Consider the following 21,314-nt stretch of genomic DNA (forward strand, 5'->3'; position numbering starts at 1 on the left):
GCCGGACGGCACCACCGTGCGGCAGAGGAGGCGAACAGCAGCCAAACAGAGTATACTATTGTATTTCACCACTAGAGGGAGCCCCATGTTACTACTGTCAGGGTTTTTGTGCCATGCCCCTCCCCTCCCCTCCGAGAACGAGACCGGAAACCGTTTGGGTGAGTTTGCCACCACATCATTCCTACGGACGTGTAAAGTAAAAAAAATATATATATATATATATATATCTGTGTGTGTGAACCTTACAAATAATAGATTATAAAATGTATATAGTGTATTATTATCAGTGAACTCGAATTGAATCGTTTATTCTATACAAACCATTTATATTAAGAGTCTTAGATTAAGTCGTAACCTGAAAAAACTACACGTTTAAAAAAAAAATCATTTAGTCTTTCATAGTTTTGAATGTTTTGGATTTAATATTTTTATATAATTAATTGTACAATATTTATTTATTTAGTCCTGTTTTGCCAAATGAATTAGTGATAATATGTATACATACATATATATGTGTATGTATATATATATATATATATATATGTATATATATACAGTATATATATATATATGTATAGTGACAATTTACATATATGCAAAAATTACAAACGTACTTAAAGAAGTACATTTATCAAACACGTGTTTGATAAATGTGATATTAAAAAACATTTAACACAGATACACTTCATGTACAATGTGAAAAGGTGCAGGATCCTGCATGTTTTTTAACTTGACGTTGTTGAATGACAAAAAGGGGTGTGAGTAAAACTTTAAACTTTTATTTTGAAAAACAGAATCGGAAATCTCTCTGTTTCTTCCTCTAGCTTGACCCTGCTACTTTCAACAACACTAGTCACGGCGAAGACCTCCGTACGGCTGGCTGGCTGTCGCTGTTAGCGTCCTCTCTACCCCGCAGTCATGTCTCTTGGCTCCGGACTTCACTCCCGTAAATTCGGCTGTCAATAAGTTAACTTTTGTGGCATATATTGGGAGTTTGGCGGAGATTAGATGCTTCTGTGAACGACTTCTGGGTGGTCGTGAACGCCGAAGAGCACATTTTCTGAGAATTTGACAGTTTCTTCAACCGCGTAACTGGTGTCTTTTTTTGGTTGTACTGCGACGGAACTCAACAACATACAGTAACGAGGTAAGTTAAGGATTCCGAGTCCACTCGTTCACTCATGGAAACTCAGACTTGTCCTCTAGTTTATTTATTTATTTATTTATCTATAAAGTCCGGAGTGCAGTGTATATGATCCAATACAGGATGCTGTCGTTGATTAATTGACTGCTGCGTTCACTGACAGTCAATAGTGCCCTGACTGACGCTTTCTATCTATTACAGTATATTACAACATGTTCTTTACTGAAGCAGGTTTTAAGTTAACCTACTTTGAAATAAATTTGATGTTATTTATTTATTACAAGAATACCTTTGCTAGGGTAAAACAAGCAAGTGAAGCAGCTAGCTTAGGGGATTGTTATGTTATGCAATATCTTCAAAATAACGTGTGTGTGTGTGTGTGTTTTCCTTGTATGGTTATCTTTATGAGGACCAAAAAACTTATCTACCTAAGGAAGTGAGGACATTTTTGGCTGGTCCTCACATCCTGACACAAATGTATTTTTCAGGATTAAGACTTGGTTTTTAGGATAGGGTTTGATTTAGGTTAGGGTAAAGGTTAGGGTTAGGCACTTACATTGGATGGTTAAGGTGAGGGTAAGGGAAGGGGCTAGGGAATGCATTATGTCAATGAATGTCCTTACTATGAATGCTATACAAACGTGTGTGTAAGTAAATATAATATAACTACATTACAATGGCCAGTTCCTTTTTTTTTCTGCAATATGGTCATCATGAGTGCCCAAGGGGCGTTCAGGGACCACCAATTAAGTGATATCATAAGTGATATATATTTATGTTCTGAGATATAAATACATAAACAACTATTGTTTATTTTAATTAGTAATTAAGTAAAGTTGCAAGTTCAACTCCACCCCTGGCTGATTGTACTCAATCCCCTTGTAAGTCACTTTGGATAAAAGCATCTGATAAATGACATGTAATGTAAAGTAAGTAGTAATTCTTGATTAAAAATAAATAAATGTAAAAACAAATTAAGATGCTATTAAATATTTATGGTGTTATCATAAATGCATGTAATAAAGAAAGCGGAAAAAACAACAAGATTTCATGAATTCTTCTTTGGGTCATGCCCCAACCCTGTGCCAAAATTCGGTAGTTTTGGTGTAATCCTGCTAACAGGTAACAAGCATGGAAAATATATAATATTGCTGCTGGAACTTCTTTCCTGAAGGTCTGTGGCTTACTGTAGCCACACACCCGAGGATATTATTACTGTAAGGCTCACTGCAGTGCTGTGAATCAAAACATTGCGTGAAAATGAATTGAGGTAGGCATAGAAACGTTTGTAAACATCTGGTTCACATTGATACAAACATACCTTATTTGGTAGATGCTCGGCTCAAATGACTGTGGTTAGCAGAGTTTTTTTCACCATCGTCTACTTTACGAAGGCATTGGTGTAATTTGTTCTGAAGCCACTGTTCAAAGATGACTCATCTCCTCTGTATGTCTGAGTCATATTACACTGGCACTGTCCTCAAGTTAGCCACTGTATTAAAATGCTTCCAGGCAGACAATTTTGGTTTGATTCTTGGCATTCCCTTTGTTTGCCCACTGGTTAAATGTTTTGTTTTTTTCTTCCAGCCTTAATTCTTAAATTTTTTCTCTCTTCGTGTTTGCTCATATCCCCTTTAAAAAATTACTCTTTCTTTCTCTTTAACCCACAATATTCTACCTGCAAAGTCACAAACACGCACACGCCGTTACATCTTTTCCACTCTTTGTCATTTCATCCCTTTGTCCAGCCTCCAGGCTTTTCATCTCTGTTGTGTTTTCCCTGGCTTTCTCTTCACAACGCGAGTGCTTTTGTCAGAATCTGTCGGCTCTAGCTATTTCTGTCTCTCTCCCTTTTTTTTCCCTGACATTACTTTACTTATGCACCAGTGTCATGTTCTGTCTTTGTCTGTGCCCTGCCCCGTGTCAGTGGTCAGGATCCTGGACCGGTTTCAGTCCCTGTGCCCCACCCTGCTCTGGCCAGCCCAAAGCAAACACCAGCACGATCCCCTGATCTCTGCGCCCTCAGATTTCAGTTCACTCATCATCACTTCTACTGAGTTGTTTGGGCTGAAACACTTGACAGAAAATGACTAAATGTTTGCATTTTTTTTTTTAAGCTAAAACACCTCAAATGTGATGGACTTCTCTTGTCACATGTCAAGATGCACCACTTTTCTCCATTTTATGTTATTGTAAACTGAATCTTTGACTATCACAGTATTTTACAGGAGGGTTCCTGTTTAGGGAAGGCTTGATACCATATTTTATGAAGTCTGTGTTTTGTGTGATATTTAAAATAAAATTAGACTTATAAAGACTCCGCCCTGGACCCAAAGTGCAATTAGCATTTTTAAAATATTTCCTGATATTGTAAAAATCAACATATTAATCAGCCGTTATTGTTTTTATGTGAATTCATGGCCCATAAATACTGTATGTAGATGTCAGATACCAAAGGAATGAGAGAGAGGCAGCATCTGACTGCTGTTGTGGAGACAGTTTCACTGTGTAGCTGTGATGTCACCTGTTATCTCTTTGTGCACATGATTCCTACAGGACATGAAGCAGAGATCTATCTGGAAATGTTTCCATCTCGCTCAGACATTTAGAGACCACTCAGATATACAGTACGTAGATGGGTTGTACAACAGGGTGGTGGTTGTTTTGAAATGGCAATTTAAGTCCAGGCATTACACAGTACATCTGACACAGGGTTTATATTTTATTATCACAATAGTTTTACAAATGCTCATCATGCTGCTCATTTATGAGTGAATTGCCTTCCTATTTCAATGTCAGAGAAGGTTTAGAAAAAGGTTAATTGTATGTTATTACTTTCTGTTACAGACTCTTTTGTAATGTTTTTTGTTTGATTATTCTTTGCCAGTTTAAAATATGAATGCAAGTGTTGGAATTCTTACTGTTAAAATATATATTTGGCTTAATGTAAATTCTACAGTAAATTGAATTTGAAATTATCACAAATCAAATAGCAATACCTAGCAAAAAAATCTCCAAATTGTAATCGTTCAAGTCATTCCAAGATGTAAAATTGATTTCCAAATCAGGAGTGAACTGTTAAATTGTATTTTACACAACAACAATAAGCCTTTCTAATCTGTTCCATTCTTTTGGATTCGTGAGAGTGGACGATTAGCTCCGAGCAAAGACTGAGCAGCTCGGGCAAATACTTGTACAGTATTTCAATAGGAACCATTGTTAACGAAAGAAAAGGGAGGAGGAATAGCTCGGTGCATGGGTGTCCTCTGCCTGAAATGAGGTGGGGGTTGGTGTGTTCAGGGGAGGGTAAAAATGCTGCAGTAGGCTGTTCTGAGATGTCATTTAAAGTGGAAAGGGGGAGTTAAGGGAATTAAAATACACACTGTTAAAGCCTCTCAACTAAAAATGGAGACATTTACTGTATGTGCTGCTCAGTTAGAAATATGAGTTGTTGCCGCTGTGGTGTCAAAATGGCTGCGACCTTTGTTTTCTGCTAATAATGGTGTGTGTATTTTGAAACACTTATCTTTAAAATGTGAGTGTCGATGTGTGGAGTACACGTTTCATCATCCACACAACATCCTCTTTGTTAAATGCTCAAAACCCATAATATGTTTAGTTTGCTATAGTAAAAAAACATGATAGTCCAAAATGGCGGCCTTCCTGATATAAATATTGTACAAACAGAAATTCATAAAATCAGGTGATTGTACGCCTAAATTTTACACACTTGATACATTTTAGCAGAAACTTTCATCACAGTGAAGGAATTCTAGTGTTTTTGGGGGGGCGGAGCTTGTCAAGAGGGTTCACGATTAGGAGGTGGGATGTTTTGGTTGCATTCTTCAATGGTATGACTTTGGTAGCATTTGCTATTGCTAACTTTTCCAAGTATACAGACCACATATGTAATTCCAGCAGCCTGTTAGTATGTCACCTATTAATAAATCTAAGCCTTTTGAAAATAGGCTGTGGTGGAAATCCAGCAGCTTGCACTGATCCAGTGATGGAAAATAATGTTAAACAATAAAATGTAGACTATTTATTAGTTTTGCTACTAACAATTATCTCAGTCTTTGATTAATCTGTTGATTATTTTCTCAATTAACCGATGAGTTGTTTGGTCCATAAAATGTAACAATAGTCATTTTAGTCTATTCATTTTTGCAGCCCAGCATTTAATGCCCTGATGTTGTGGATGGGTACAGAAGAAGTCCCTCTTGTTACAAACATACGTGTGCCGTGCTCGAGTGTTACCAGGTTTAACACCCGTGTGGGAGTGGTGGTTTCTCTGTGTGCACATGTGCAGTCACACTGACTTCCTGTCTCTATCTGTTAGGTACAGACGACCACAGCTTCCCTCTGTGTCGTCCTGTGCCGCCCTTTTTGCACAAGTTGGTTACATTCTGCTCCAGCTGAGTAGATTTCATCAAGATTCTAACTAGTCTTTCTTTTCTGTTTGTTTTTTTTTTTTTTTAAATGGGAGAGCAGGCACAGACGGATGTGGGATATACTGTAAATTTACAAGACTGAATCACAGTGCAGAATCTAAAGTTTGGTGGATTTCCCTGATGCGTGGAGTCAAGTAAATGAAGATTTTTTATCAAAGATGGTTGTTGTAGAGCAGTTTTACTCCCTGCACAGTGAACAGAACAGCTGTTATAAATGCTGCTTAAATGACTACTTTGTCTAACAACTTTTGTTTTCTTGCATAAGTTCAGGTTAATCAGAAAAGTTCAGTTTCTTCCTGATTATGACTCAGTGTCACAATATTATGACACTTTGACACATTGTGACATTGGGTACGATCACCTGCTGCTAATCTGTTATTTATCTTTTTTTTAGGATCATATAAGGTATGCTGCATATGGGCATGTATTTGTCTCATGGTTTTACAGTGTCTGTGTCTTTGTCTTTGCCTGTGTTGTTGTTTTTTTTCATGTATTCTGCAAGTCTCAGTGGCTGTTAGAGCGTCAGAGATTAGCCAGGATTACACGTGGCTAAATTTAACCAAGAGAGCATCTGTCAGAGACTTACTGCTACATCAAACACTAACTGACAAACCAAGCTAAGATAAGAAGACTATGATAGTTGAAGTTATTCTCCTGTGTCAGAGGAACGAACAAACAGAAGTCATTGATCTTTAAGAATGTGAACTTGCATAACTTGTTTTTATAAAATGGATTATCAAAACAATTGGTGATTCATTTCTTATGCTCTGACTCGGTCTGTTCTTATACTTTTAATTGCTGCTACTGGTCCTTCAGGTTCTGATTCAGCTTTACAGCATTTAAAGTAGCTGCACAGGCTACTGCATTTACTGCTGCTATGATAACGTTGGTACCCACAGTTGATGTAAAGCAGCTAATTCATACTCATACATATGCTGTTAAATTGTCAAAATGTCTCATCCAGAGATGCAACAATTAGTCCATGATTTGATATGTTAATAAACAGAAAATTCATTCATAAATGAATATTTTATGTTTTTCTTGGTCTTTTTGTGAAACGCCACCAACCTTGAAGTCAGCATCACCTTGGTTTGTTCATCTAAAAGCCAAATGGATTTCGTCTGTGTTTATTAGAAATAAGAGAAGTTTGCTGTTGGAGAGTCATTTTAAGGAAGGATTGACTGTGGTTGAAACATTTTGTCAGACAAGGCTGGAGTTAGGGCTGCGACTCACGATTATTTTCATAATCAGTTGATTATTTTCTCAATTAATCCAGTACTTGTTTTATCCATAAGATGTCATAAACTGATGTGAAAATATTCACATTTAAGAAGATGAAAAATCAGAAATCTTGTTTTAATTATTGAAAAAAACGATTCATCGATGATCAGAACCGTTTGACGACAAATTTAGTAATCAATTAATCAAATAATCGTTGCAGCCCGAGCTGGAGTGTCATATGATTTAAAAAAACACAATGCTAATATGTCTCATATGGACTTAATGCCATAGAATTCAAATTATGATGCGTGTACAACCACCTCCTGCCAGCTTGTACCCATCAGAGACATTGTGCATTTTAAGGAGCTAAATCCTATTCTGTTTCTATGTGTTTTTCAGTCATGTCTCGTAGAAGTTCTCGCCTGGTGTCTGGTGGCTACTACAACTCGGATGAGGATTCAGACTCAAGTAGTGTGACAAACATATCGTACCGCGAAAACCCTGTCAAGTATGTAACTCATGGTGCAAAGCTTGAATTCAGCTAATCCGATTTCCATATTTTTGTCCTTTTTTGTCTCGTTTCTAATGCTCTTTCCTCCTCATGTGTTTGTGTCGCTGTTGTCTCGTCCATTTTCTAAAGGGTTTTCAAGAAGAAGTCAGGGACACGCAAGGCCAGCCCCCGAACCTCCAGCATAGCCAACAGCAATGCCAGTTCACTCAGCCGAGAGACACCTGGCACTGAAGGCCCCTGCGATGGTAAAAGAAACCACAATGTCCTAGTCGCTAGAGAATCATAATGAGATCATTTCCTGTGAAAGTAGCAATAATAGCATGACTTAAACACGGCCAAGGACAAAGTATTTCAGGGGACATGAGTTTTATCTTAGTTGTTTTATATGATAAACAAATAGTTCAGGATTGAAGTGTGTGGTCACATAAGATGCATATCTTAAACCAAAGTTTAGACGGTTGAATAAAAGTCCTTCTGTTTTTTTTTCGATCAAAACATGACGTATTTTCATATTTTTGCAGATATAACTTTACTGACTCCAGGTTTGCCACGCCGCGTCACCATGGGGGTTTTCCTCACATGGGGAACAACTGATTAAATCAGTAATAATGTCAAACACCAGTGTGTGATTTTAAAATATAAGCAAATATTACATTCAAAACATAGTCAAATGAGTTGACATTACAATGCTCACCGTGACGCTCTCTGTGTTCTTCCAATACAGCAGTGTTTAGATCTTGTCACTCAGCAACACAGGAAGTGAGTCATTTTAGTTAAGAGAGAAGGCGGCTGCAAAAAGGTCTGACTGAAAACACAAAGAGGAGCTCAGAAGAAAGAAATTAAATCATCACCCGTATTCAGATGGCACAAAATGGTGCTGCATCTCAATTTTTAACTGGCACACGGAAATAATTATGAACACATTCAGCCCTTTTATCTTCACTCCACTGGCTGCCCATACATTTTAATTTAAAATGATGTTATTTGCTTTTAAATTACTTGCTCTGACCTCTCTGAGCTGCTACATCCTCACAGTCACACCCCCCTCTTAGCCTTGTTTTATTGTATTGTGGTTTTTTTTTTACATTTAACTGCCTCGTGTGACCTTAAATGTCTTTTATTGTGTCTTTTATTTATCCCCCTTTGATCTAAAGTGCTTTACAAATAAAATTGGATTGTTCCTCTGCTTTGTGAACAAAAACAATCCAGAAAGAAAAAAAAAAAAAAAAAGTAATTTACAGTAAGATATTGTGTTCCTTGTCTTCATGTGCCTCTCAGGCCTAAGTCCATCGCCCCTGAGCAGCCAGACCCAGCCCATCATGAGGACCGCTACCTTCACCACAGCCACCCCCCGGCCTGCCCTGGCCCCATCGAGATCCAGGAGTCAGACACCCACAAGCTGCCCCACTGTGCCTCCTTCAGAGAAGAGCTCTTACACTGGGCACTGCGTCTCCAACAGGCCTGGATTGCACCTGGGGCCCAACCCCAAGGAGCTAGGTCAGAGCGGAGTGGACAGCTCGGGGTACTCGTCGTCCGAGGGGACTGACAGGAAGCCCGTGTCTGCCACCAGCAGTACCGGGGGATCGAGTATTCCCAGTGACGCTCCCAGTTCCGAGTACATGAACAGAATCAACACTGCCTTCTTAAAGCTAATGGGTGAGTACAAAAGTGAATCGATGTGCTTAAGGGCTGTCACTTTGTATGTTAACGTGATGAAGAATCGTGTTAGGGTACAACTGTGGTTGGGAGACAAATTTATACCTAGGCGCGCTCTACACATGCTCTACAGTTGTTGTGAGATAACGGCGAGAAAAACAGAAGTTATGCTGCATTTTTGGATGGAGGAAGAGAATGCTCTGTGCTCTGTCTGGAATGATGCTTGATTACATTTAGGTACCAGCTAAAGTTGGTCTGTGCTTGTATACTGGGACAAGGACAGAGTAACTGAGTAACTGTAACAGAGTAACTGATTCTGTCAAAGATGTCTGGATATCCCCCCCTGCCCAAACACACACACACACACACAACAGGATTATGTATTATACTCTTACTCTTACTAATGCGAGGTTTAAAGCTGAACTATGCAGGATTTTCACCCGAATTTATTCTTGCAAGATCAGGGCTGCTGACCCCGAGTCCTCAGAATCAGCAGGTCTCAGACGTGAGAAACACAAATTGTGTCATGAGAGTGCACACACACACACACACACACACACACAACTAAGCGTGGTACCAGCTATAAGAACAAGACAGTGATGACCTCATTTTAGACATCCATTCATTTTTCCGGAATGGCGAGAAGCATGTAAAACATGCCAACTGCCGTGGACATGGTTCCACTGCTTGGGTTCGCCGGCTCCGTTGAAAATAAATGCACATAACCATGAGAGGGGAGCGTCAGTGGTGAGATTTCACATCAGTGAGAGGTAAAAGCGACCAGACTTACAAAGTTCTGCTTTAAACACTCGTTGCGTTGTCCGTCTGCGATGCCTCCTCTGCAGCTTCACGCTCATGGAGCAAACAGCTCAGCTAACTTGTGAGTTCGCAGATTTGTTTGTTTTGTTTGTTTTGTACTTCCACACACAGCTTTTCAGGTGCTTTGGTGTCATGGTTGGCCACTCAGGAGGACAGTCTTTTCTTGTGTCGACCAAGAAGGCGTTCAAAAAGGATCTAAGGCCAAGCTGAGCTCCCAGCACCCTCTGCAGCCCATGCTTTATTTACTACACACCATCTGATGCGCTGCAAGGGTGTATATTTTGAACTGAAATGGGGGTTTTTCTTGGGGGGGGGTTCTATTTTGATTTTACATAAAAAGTGACAGCCCTAATGTGCATGTACTTCAATGTGTCCGGCATGACAACACACATTTCATGACATTTCCCTTTGTTGTGTTTCAGACTCTGCCTCATTGATGGCTGTCACAGCTCACTCAAAACTAATGCATCTGCCAGCTTTAGGTACGATGTCTGGTGTGTGTGTGTGTTTGTGTTCATGCTAATAGGCATTCTTAAGTCTAAGATTTGTGCAGCGTGTGTGTGTGTGTGTGTACCCATTACAACGTGTTGTCCACATACATACAGCTTTCACATGACTGCAGGTCATGTTTCCATGACTCGAGGTTAAAGCTTATCAGAATCCTTGCAAATGGTCTTTTTTTTCCCCCCTTTGTCCCTGCAGTTGACACTTCACTCAGCAGACGCATGAAGAAAGCGTGTGCTCTGTTTCTCCTTCTCCTCATTGCACTTCTATGTAAGTTGTTATAAGTTTTCTAAGATTCAAATTTAAAACAACACTTCTTGTTTCCCATGTTTTTATTTGTTGCTCTGCTGTACATCGTGTCGGCTAATATGCAACCGGTTGACAGATTCTTGTAAATTTGTATGATTTAAATTGTGTTTTATTCAAGATGAGTGTTACAGTTTTGACTTTAAAACTGTTCATTCACTTTTATTGTGAAGAGTTTGTGTCACCGCCACAAAAAAAGGTAAAACATCAGCATCAGCAGCCAAATAGTTATTGTAAGTCTTGGTACGAGTATCGTCGTTCACGTCATTATCACAAACCTGTGAATGTCAATGATTTATCTCCAGTTGTCAAGCACAGACAGCAGTGTCCGGGTGTGTGTGTGTGTGTGTGTTTGAGTCATAGAACAGCAGCACCTCAGTCTAATTAAATGAGTCACTGTAAATGTCATTACTGTCCAGTTTGCTTTGTGCAAGTCTGTGTTTTCTAAGCTCTGAAGGCGTTGTCCCTTTTCTCCTTTTCTCCAGGTATCTGGTTCCTCCTTCCCCTGTTGACCTTGTTCATCTCCCACATGACACCAGCACAGACCCCGGCGTTGAAAAAACCCAGGGGTCAGCCTGTTATCACTGCCACTCCTCCTCCTTCTCCTTCTCCTTCTCTTCCTCCTCCTCAACAAACCAACACCATGCGTGATGCACCTGTGGTGGTAAGGGCTCAACTGCATGTCACTCAAACTACATTTATTTGACCAATTATTTAACAGGATGTCCCTTGATATATTAATATCTGTTTTTGGAGGGAGACCTGGTCAACATATTTCACCATGATAAAGTTACAAAATAACAAACAGAAAGAAGGACATGAGGACAGTGCAACGGAAAAGGACACAATGTATAGGGTGAGATGAGACAAGAGGACCCGCTGTGGAGACTCTTAAAGGGAGATGCGAAAAGAAGGATAACAAATACAAAATACCAAGTGCAGTTTAGGATTAGCAATTATACTTTGCAGCCACACAGTTTTCCATAAATGTCTATAAACTTCTCTATGTCCTGAAGGATATTTCATTTTCATTGGAGAAGGCTGTTATAACCAACTATGTTTCTTACATAAGAGTTCCATAATGACAAACTTAAGCTTATTTATTTATTTAGAAATGTTTATGGCATTAATATCTGTGTTAAGAGTCTCTTCTGTGTCTCCAGGATCAGGCGGTTGTGTCTGCTGTTGTGGAAAAGAAGATGCAGCATGTTTTGGTAAGAAGAAGCAGGTCAACATCTTAAGCACAGCTGTTATTGGCAACTGGAAAACCAGCCTCAAGTAGAAATCTCAAAGACTTCATGTCGAAAAATGACTGTTTTTGGTTTGTATTAGCATTTGTTCCCCAAACACAGCTGACTTCCACTTCCCGCTACAGCCACGACATGAATCCTGCACTACTTTTATCAGTTGGCCATAGTCTCAAACACTACTGTTACCTTTTTTTAGTTGATAAATACTGTAAATGAAGGCTGTCAGATATTTATATATGAAAAAGTGTAACCTGAATTATGTGTGTGTGTGTTTGCAGGCGGAGCTGCAGCTAAAGCAGCAACAGCTTCTGTCTCAGGTAAACTACTTCATTTAATATCCAACAAACTTGCTCTGTGGGCCGTGAAATGTTGAATCTGTGCTGCAGTGACATCTAGTGATAAAGACAAAGAACATAGTCTGTTTTTTTTGCTTCTGTGAGCGGTTGCCACGTCAGATCATCCTCCACATAATTTGATTTGGTGCAGAAATATGATAGATTTATTTACTGTTTTGAAGCCTGATGCCTTTGTTGAAGCTGGGATTGAACTTTAAAGTCCAGTAGTTTGCTTAGTGCAAAAGTCCAAACAGTTATGCACCTTGCGATTTGACCTAAAACTACAATTTCCTTGGTTTCATTAAAAAAGTCAGATCACCATCATCAGTGCTTAACCCTTCCATAAGTACTCACAATGTTTAAAATCGTACTGAATTAGTGAAATCTGGAAATATGTCACAGTTCAAAGTTCACTTGCTCTTTTTTATGAACAAAAATAGAAGAAAAACTGTCTATTTTGTGACTACTTTGCACAACTTTGCCTCAAAAACACACATTTTGTAAAGCCTGAATATGTGACAGTGTTATTGTGTATTATTCCCAAGGGTTAAAAGAATATCAGTGAGTTAATAAAATGGCTGATTTGTATTGGATTGTAATTATCCACTGTGACCTCTTCGTCGACACTTCCTCTCGCAGATGAAGGAGCAGATAAAGCTGGACATGCAGGGTGTTAATGCTAAACTTGAGGTTCTGGACTCGGACGGTCAGCTGCATCTGGAACAGGAGGCTGCTGCGCTGGCCAGGCAGATGGAGGAATATCAGACTGATAGCAGATCTGCTGCCTCCAGCCTTAGCTTCAGGATCCAAGCTCTGGAGGCCCAGAATGCTAAAGTAAGTGACGGACTCTTTGGTTCTCGTGAGCTTCTGATCTGTTCATCTCTCTGCATTGTGTAAATGTGACTGCCTCTTTTTCTGCAGCTGCACCAGGAGCTGTCGTCCATCCGGCTGATGCCTCCTCCTGCCCCTGACCATCTAACCCCAGAGCTCCAACAGGCCATAGAGAGGTGGCTCACTGACCGCATCAAGGTAGGAGACATAATGAGCCCCTGTTAATCTAGTGATATAAAAAGAGTACTTTATTGTGACGCTTATTAATCCCTGTGGATTACAATAATAATAATAATCTATTGGTTTCAAATTACATTTTTGAGTAAGACTTTATTTTGCAGTTCAAGTGTATAAAAGTGAGGAACATCTAATGAGACTGCAAGCACACACACAAACATGACAATATTATTTATTCGTGCTCCTACTATCGGTCACACCAGGTAGGTGTTTGTGTATATTCCTTTATGGCTTCTTTACCTATATTTCTATGTGCTATGTGTGTGATTGTGTGTTTTAGGAGCAGGATGTTCTCAGACTCAGTGACAAAGTGAGCGACGCAGACTGTGGACGTCCCGTGGCTGACAGAATGGCCGACTTTGCCCTGGAGACTCAAGGTCAGAAACGTCTTCACTGTCACCGTCACTGTGACTTAAATTCAGATTTAATTTTTTTAAAAGCAGCATAATGTGTTTATAGGTGCCAGTGTGATCAGCACCAGGTGTTCAGAGACGTATCGGATTCGCTCAGCGTGTGTGACGCTGTTCGGTTTCCCGCTCTGGTATCCGTCTGAAAGCCCGCGCACTGTTATACAGGTACAGCGGTCACCTTCCAGCTGCCATCTTCTTTGTCTCTTTCACTCTGAACACACACGTTTTCTGTCACATATGGTTCAGTTTGCAGTCAACACAACTTTGGCTCCTCCCCTTCGTCTCTCCCAGGGTTACCCAGTGCTGCTTCCTGGCAAATGTTGGGCGTTCCACGGGGTCCAGGGAACTCTCGTCATCTCTCTCTCTCACCCTGTAAAGATAAGTCACGTGACGCTCGACCACCTGCCGCGCTACAACTCCCCCACCGGCCGCATCGACTCGGCACTCAAAGACTTTGAAGTCTATGTGAGCGCTCGTATATAGAAACACTGTTTTCTCTACAAGTTGCATTAGTGTAATTGTAGTTTTATTATTGATATTGTTCTGTTTTACTCTTATTTTAAATGATTCTGTTTCAGACTTTGCAGATCTGACTCTTAGTTAATCACCACTTTCTCTCTTTTGCCAGGGATTGAAGGACGACAGTGACGAGGGGACACTGTTGGGGACGTTCACCTACGATGAGGAAGGAGAGTCGACGCAAACATTTGAACTACCTGTAAGTTCACACTCTTTAATCTAATTTCTCTTCTGTATAAATGCAAAAATAACAAATAAAGTGTGTTACGTGTGGTCAGTGAGCAAAACCGAGGTCATACTGTAAGGAAGGTTATAATGGTTTTAAAATCATTTTTACAGTCGGTTTGCTAGTTTTTATTAGTGTTTATTTTTTGTAAATGCTTAGTTTTAGTTTAGTTTTCATAATAAGTATTGTGTGTCATAAAAACCCAGCAAAAGATGTCATTGTAGAAGTGAATGAGGACAAATGAAGAAATACAACCTTTCAAAATATATACACTTTATATCAACCCAAAAGGATTATGTATGAAGTTAATTTACAAAGATGAAAACTCAGCACATTTTAGTTACTTTTATAAACACACACTTCAGTTTCAGTAAGTTATATGTTGTTGTTGTTTTTTAAACTCTCGTATTTATTTTATTTTAGTTTTCTTTAACTATAATAACCTTAAGGAAAGGGAAATGTATTTATCGTACACAGTAGTCGTTCCATGTGATTTACAGAACAAAACAAAGACAGATCCAATCCAACTTTATTTATTAAAAAAACAACAACAGCTGAAAAATCAGAGATAAATAAAACGAACAAAATATAAAAAATGACCTAATAAGGACACCACCAAATTTTACCTTAGTAAAGTGAGGCGACCGCAAACAGGTTGTCATATTAATGAAAAGACAATGACGCGTCCCCAAGATAGTTTTAGAAGTGAATCGTACTGCCCCTGCACTGCTGCTGTATACACACAAATGCTCCCTCTGTCAGCTCTGATAGTATTGCTTGGCAGAGCCTGTTTTCTCTTCGTGAAGACCAGAGACAGCTTTCAGACTTGAACGTCAAAATGTTTCATCCTCCTCCTGATCTTAAATACTAGGGATGAATATCGGTATCGGTCCGATACTGGTCAAAATCAAATGTAGAATCCAATACAAAAATCCTCATATATGTCATGTTTGGGCTGTTTTATTTCTTCTTTTTGGGGAAAACAATATATGTTGGACACAGTTTGAAATGACTCAGCACAAATGTGGTGTTTGCAGCTTCATACGTTCATAAATGGTCTAAAATGACTGTATCAGACTAATACCGGTATCGCGAGATATCGGTATCAGTGTCGGACAGAGACAAGTCTTCATTGTTACTGTAACTCGTCTTTGTTTCCTTTTCTCTTCCGTGTCCCTCGTCTCACCCTCGTGCAGAACCCCAGCGACGAGGTGTACAAGTGTGTGGAGCTGCGCGTCCTCAGTAACTGGGGTCACGTGGAGTACACGTGTCTTTACCGATTCCGTGTTCACGGAAAGATGGCGTCGACGTGAAAACCTGGAGAGGACATTTGCAACGTGCGCTTTGTTATGTAAGGAAATGGATGAATCTGTGCTCGCGCTACTAAAACGGCTCATGGTACTTCTGTGTGTCTCTGTGTGTGTGTGTGTGTGTGTGTGTGTCAGCAGGTTCTGATGTGACAAGTGACAAAAATCATAGGTTTGTTTGTTTTTTAACACACAATTTCAAATGCACTCTTTGTCTATCTACCTTGTGTTTCCCGTCATGCCAGCGTGCCACAAAACTCCTGTTAAATGAATTATTATTGATATTTATCGTCGGGTATCGTCTCCTGCTTTGCACTCGTAAAGTCCGCTGCTAATGAAGGTTAATCTCAGTGCTGGTACTTACACTTAATAATGATACGACATAATTATGTTCGTTCAGATTATTGCCACTTATATTTTCATTAATTTATCGAATGTTCTGTCATTTTTTGTTGTTTGTTTTCGTGCGACCGATAGTCCAGAATAATCAAAGACGAGAGAAAATGAACTGAAAGTATTAAACCTTTTTAATATAATTTTTGCTTTGATCACTTTGTTTAAATGTCAATATTCAATATTAGTTACCTTCTCCTGTCGCTGATGAGACTGAAAACTCTTCACAGTGACGGTTTGTTACTGGTGATTTTTTTTTTTTTTAAATACACACGTGGTCATTTATTGCTGGAACTTGAATACTTGAAAAAGGTCTTTTTCTAATCTCTCTCTCTTTAAGTGTCATGTTGACTCCATGACGCTATTGTACATAAGTGTTTTTTTTTTTTTTTTTTAAACGAGCTGAGCAACCAGGAAAGAAATGCAATTATTTATTGAGTAAAATGACAGTTCATAATGATTGAATTCATGTGTTCATGTATGTGAGATGTTACATAATCCTTTCATTATGAATGGGTGATCTTTGATCGCGTTTTCTTTGTGTTTATTGGATCATTTCACTCCGAGTTTAAGGATGAACAAGTCTTATATGAGATGACAAGTCTGCAACTTCAGTATTTACATTGGATGTACACTTGAGTGTCAGTTTATTAGGTACAGCCAGGTAGTCATGCAATCATTTTCTTCTTTCATGAAGCGTTTGTGTCTAGTTTTCTTTTGTTTTGTAAATAAAACTTCAAGTTTCTTGACATAGATGTAAATGCAATTTTAATAAATAATACAAACCCCTTTGAAACCTGCATGAGAGTCTTTGAAAATGGCCATCACATAAATTTTAGGATTGAATTTACGTCATGACTGCATCTAGTGTACCTAATAATCTGATCATTGAAGGTACACGGGTGTATATTCCTGTTAATACGGACAGAACTGACATGATTTGTGCTGGTAACATGAATTTCAGTGCATTGCATAGGATTCAAAGATGTCACTGAGACATTTTATTTTCATATTTTAAATGCTGTTGAACAGCTGTTATGCCCTCACTTATGCTCATGTTTTAGTGTGTATATATATACTGTCCATGGTCTTTACCGCGAACATGTGGTATAGACGATATGGATTTTGTGTAAAGCCACATACATGGATGTATAAAAAAGAAGAAAATAATGGTAATCAGATAAAACCACTCCGTATACAGTGCTTAACAAATGTATTAGAACACCTGTCATAGAAATGAGTAATGACTATAATTTGACATAGAAATAATCACATGCTTTACTGTTTTTTTAGTTGGTTTTGGCAAAACAGTCAATTTGAAAATACATGCACATCCTTTAAGTCTGGTTCTGTCGGAGATTCCTTTTCTGTTCAAATGTAGGTTTTTTCATGTGTTTTCTTTCGTTGCCTCACCAGGAAAGACGCCTTGTAATATTGGATTAGCCTTGATTGGTCTGTTAAGCACTTTGTGACGTTTGTTAGGAAAAGAGCTTTACAAATAAAGTTTGTTATTAGTTTATTGTGTTCAAGTGTGTATCTTTTTGAGCGACGTCACTTCTGTTCTCTCACTGTTGTTTTGACAAGTCAAAATTACGCTGTACATATCTTTCATGTTAATTCCGAACAGTCAAACTTACCTATTAAATGTCTAAAAGGAGCAGGAGCAGCCGAGTGCTCATACATAAAGTGTATAATTGTCGCTTTGCTCATTTTTCCTCCCTATTTCTTTCTTTCTGTCTTTCTGTCTTTCTGTCTTTCTTTCTATCTTTCTTTCTGTCTTTCTTTCTTTCTATCTTTCTTTCTTTCTGTCTTTCTTTCTTTCTTTCTCTTAACACAGTGTGGGAACATTGGTAAAACCTTGCATTAGATTTCTCATGTGTGCTTACGCTTACATCACCTGTTTACTGTACAATTGCATCAGTGTGGCAAATGTTCAACCGCGGCGCTGCGGAGACTTAAGTACCCGCAGGTCAAACCTGGGACTTAAAGCTTACCATCCAGATGTGAGTCGCAAACAAGAACAATGATAAAGTAACTAACTCTCAGCGACTGGAGTGAAACTATAAGAGCAAAGTATAATGCAGCAACTTTTGAGTCCTGATTTGTGCACATTCGTAGTCTTGGCACGTGAGCATGAACACGGAGGTTGTTCAGCAATTCAAGACAGAGCCCCCTACAGTTCACACGTTCATATTTCACTCAACATCAACGTGGGTGCGATGCCAACCCCAGGTTAGCGCTAACACACCTCTCTCTGTGTGTTTGTATCCAAACCATCCAATCACTGAAGACCCCTCAGCAGCTCTAGTTGGTCCAATCATAGCTCAGGTCCATGTTGGGAAGACTGGGATGGGTGATATACCCCTCAGTGGGCTGCTGTTATAAAGCGCCGGCTCTCACGATGTGGTGCCACATGCAAAGGAGTTCTGGCGACACACTCTGGGACTGCAGGAACCCTGGTAAGGTAAGCAGATGTGAATTATTTATGAAATTACAGTCATCTTTCATGACTTCTACACGTGACCTAAATTGCAAATGATTTAATCCATCATAATCTTCCAGAATCTGATCTTTTTTGTTCCTCTTGGGACAATGTCCAACACCACGCTGAGTCTCAACTCCACCGCCTATGATGGCCCACCGCTCTGGTACGAGTACCCGGTGTGCGCGGTTGCGCCTCACGGCTTCACGTTCTACTACGTGGGCAAGATGTTCAACCTAGCGGTGGGCACGCCCTGTAACATCCTGGTCATCTGGCAGATCGCCGCAAAGAAGACCGACGCCTCCACCTGTGACATCTTCTTCATGAACCTGGCCTTCCTGGACACCTACTTCTGCCTGACGGGGCCCATAGATATGGTCAACCGGCTGGTGTGGGTCAGCGATCGCGTCTGGAACTTTGTTAGGTTTTCTTACGGCATCAAAGATTTTGCGCCACTGTTTTTGGTGAGTGATTGTGTCGTTTCATGCTCTTCTTCTTCTCTGGTGTCTTCAAAGCAGTTGGCATCTCCATCTGCCAGTTGAGTAAGAAGTAAGTAAAATAATTGTGCCTGCGTGTTACGCTGCATGGTTTTGAAACATGATGGAGCTCCAGCAAAAAAGGTTCATGCTCCAGTTCAACCAAGACTTTCCAGTGAGAAGTTTGCAAATTACCCCCCATCAGTGAGTGTTTTCTTAGGGTAGGCCAACTACCCCGACACTCTCAGTCGACCAGTCGAATGTTATGGCGCTTTTTTTCATAATACAGTTCTAGCACGACTCATGTTGACCTGGTACCTGGTGATTTTCTTTGGTACCTGCTCTGGAGAGGTTCCAGGCGAGCTGAGCTGATACTGGTCAGAGAGTGTCTTCACTGGAAGAGTCGTGAGCGCGACGTCTGACACAAGAATCAAATCGAACAACGCCGAACGGTTGATTAAAGCTAAAAAGACTTAATAATCCTGAAAACGTGTGTCGATCTCAAACGTTGAGCAAGGACATTTCTAAAAAAATATCAATATTTAACAGAGGAGTGTGGTGTATTTGGCGTCAGAACTGCCGAAAGCCTGCGATCGTGAGCAGAATCACAAACCTGAACAATTCTTTCAACCGATTCTGATTCTAATGATTCCGTTACACCGAAACAAACTGCTTTGCCCGTCACTAGTTTGTGTGTTTGTTTCATGTACAGACGCCACGGCAGGTTCACGTTGAGTAGGTACTATGAAGTGATGGAAAACAACATGCCTGATACCAAACTGAGAAGAGTCGAGTCGAGTAGAGCCGGGCCAGGTAGTGCTAGAACTGTATGATGGAAAATTGTTGCCATGTGACAGACGCTCACAGAATAAGCAGCACAGACAGAAGGAACAGAACCCTTTCTGTACTAAATCATTTGTTTGTTCTTATATTTAACCAAAAAATTGTTTTTAACCAACTCTGAAACCCAGACATAGCAACTCATTCTAACTTTTTATCCCTCCCCTGGTCTCGTCCACCAGGTGTGCATTTGCCTGGACCGCTACATGGCCGTGGTGCACCCGGTGTTATTCGCCAGCGTCCGCGACAACAAGATCCGCAACATCATATCGGTAGTGGTCTGGGCTCTCATCCTGGCTTACGCTCTTGCCAAGGGCACCCTGGGATGCCCGTCCGTCATCAAGGTCTTCAGCGGCGTCATCCTGTTCTCCTTCGCCGTCATGCTCTTCTGCAACATCTCCGTCATCTGGGTGCTCCGGCGCTCTGTGGCGGGCAAGGAGGAGATGCACCCGGTGAAGAAGAGAGCCTTCAAGATGGTGCTCATCGTCCTGGCCATCGTCGTGTCCAACTACCTGCCGCCGGTGGCGCTCATGCCCTTTGCTTCACTCTTCACATTCATGGAGTTTAACTGTCTGGTCACCACCACCGTGTTCTGCATCATGGACCTGAGCAGCAGCATCGAGCCGCTCATCTACATCACGAAGATGGAGCGCATGGAGGGCAGGTGCTGTGGGCGGAGCCTGTCTACGTAGCCCACCCACCGATGACGATAAGATGTAATGAAGTGGTGATAAATAAAAAACCTCTCTTGTTAATGCACACACACACATATCATTGTCGACTTAAGTAAAAAAAAAAAAAAACAGCCTGGAGCAACGTTGAGCTTCAATTAGCCATTTAATAATTACCAGAATCTCACTGTGGGACCAATTAGCAGGAACGTAATGAGCGGGCAGGTTAGCCGTGTCAGTGATCCATAAACTAAATAAAAACACACTAGGTGATACAGAAACATGCTCTGTAATGACTATATTAACCACTCCAATTTAAAATAAAATGGGATTTTAGCCACTTACAAATGGCTCACATCATAACATGTAATATGACAGCTTACGAATATGCTTCTCACGGCCTTTAATGACTGGAAACTGAAGTGTGCTTTTATAGGTCATTCAGTCTCCCACACCAAAGTGCAGAGAAAAGCCTCAATTTTAGTGTTTAAGTCGCAGTGTAACAAATTACAACCTACAGATGGAGGACACTCCTGTGTGCTGCAATATAAAATAAGCTGATTTTCTAATGGGATTCTGTACAGGACAGAGGGTGGATTACAGAGCGACAACAGCTTCAGTTTCCTGACAGAAACAGGCTGTTTGACTGCGAGATAAAATTGGGAAAACATTCTTGAAGATGTGTCCACTGAGTGTACAGTGACTATGTGTTATCTTTAAACCCG

The 21,314-nt window shown here is 40.2% G+C and overlaps 2 protein-coding genes across 3 annotated transcripts; both read left to right on the plus strand.

Annotated features, from left to right (window-relative positions):
• Positions 1 to 836: 836 nt before the first annotated feature.
• Positions 837 to 16,510, plus strand: LOC131467487 (uncharacterized). 2 transcript variants are annotated; one of them, XM_058641439.1, is made up of 16 exons: positions 837 to 1,147; positions 7,216 to 7,324; positions 7,457 to 7,572; positions 8,606 to 8,983; positions 10,225 to 10,284; positions 10,505 to 10,576; positions 11,098 to 11,276; positions 11,776 to 11,826; positions 12,141 to 12,179; positions 12,837 to 13,031; positions 13,119 to 13,226; positions 13,546 to 13,642; positions 13,725 to 13,840; positions 13,967 to 14,140; positions 14,304 to 14,393; positions 15,617 to 16,510. In XM_058641439.1, exons 2-16 carry the CDS (start codon positions 7,218 to 7,220, stop codon positions 15,731 to 15,733), a joined length of 1,899 nt encoding a protein of 632 aa, XP_058497422.1. In that variant the 5' UTR covers positions 837 to 1,147; positions 7,216 to 7,217; the 3' UTR covers positions 15,734 to 16,510. The 2 variants fall into 2 exon arrangements, with proteins under 2 accessions (XP_058497422.1, XP_058497423.1); XM_058641440.1 differs by lacking the exon at positions 837 to 1,147 and adding an exon at positions 5,689 to 5,729.
• Positions 16,511 to 18,712: 2,202 nt separating this feature from the next.
• LOC131466767 (G-protein coupled receptor 4-like) lies at positions 18,713 to 20,610 on the plus strand. The gene is made up of 2 exons (XM_058640204.1): positions 18,713 to 19,066; positions 20,101 to 20,610. Exons 1-2 carry the CDS (start codon positions 18,713 to 18,715, stop codon positions 20,608 to 20,610), a joined length of 864 nt encoding a protein of 287 aa, XP_058496187.1.
• Positions 20,611 to 21,314: the final 704 nt, after the last annotated feature.

The sequence above is a fragment of the Solea solea genome, chromosome 10, assembly GCF_958295425.1.
Source record: "Solea solea chromosome 10, fSolSol10.1, whole genome shotgun sequence".
Classification (NCBI taxonomy): domain Eukaryota; kingdom Metazoa; phylum Chordata; class Actinopteri; order Pleuronectiformes; family Soleidae; genus Solea; species Solea solea.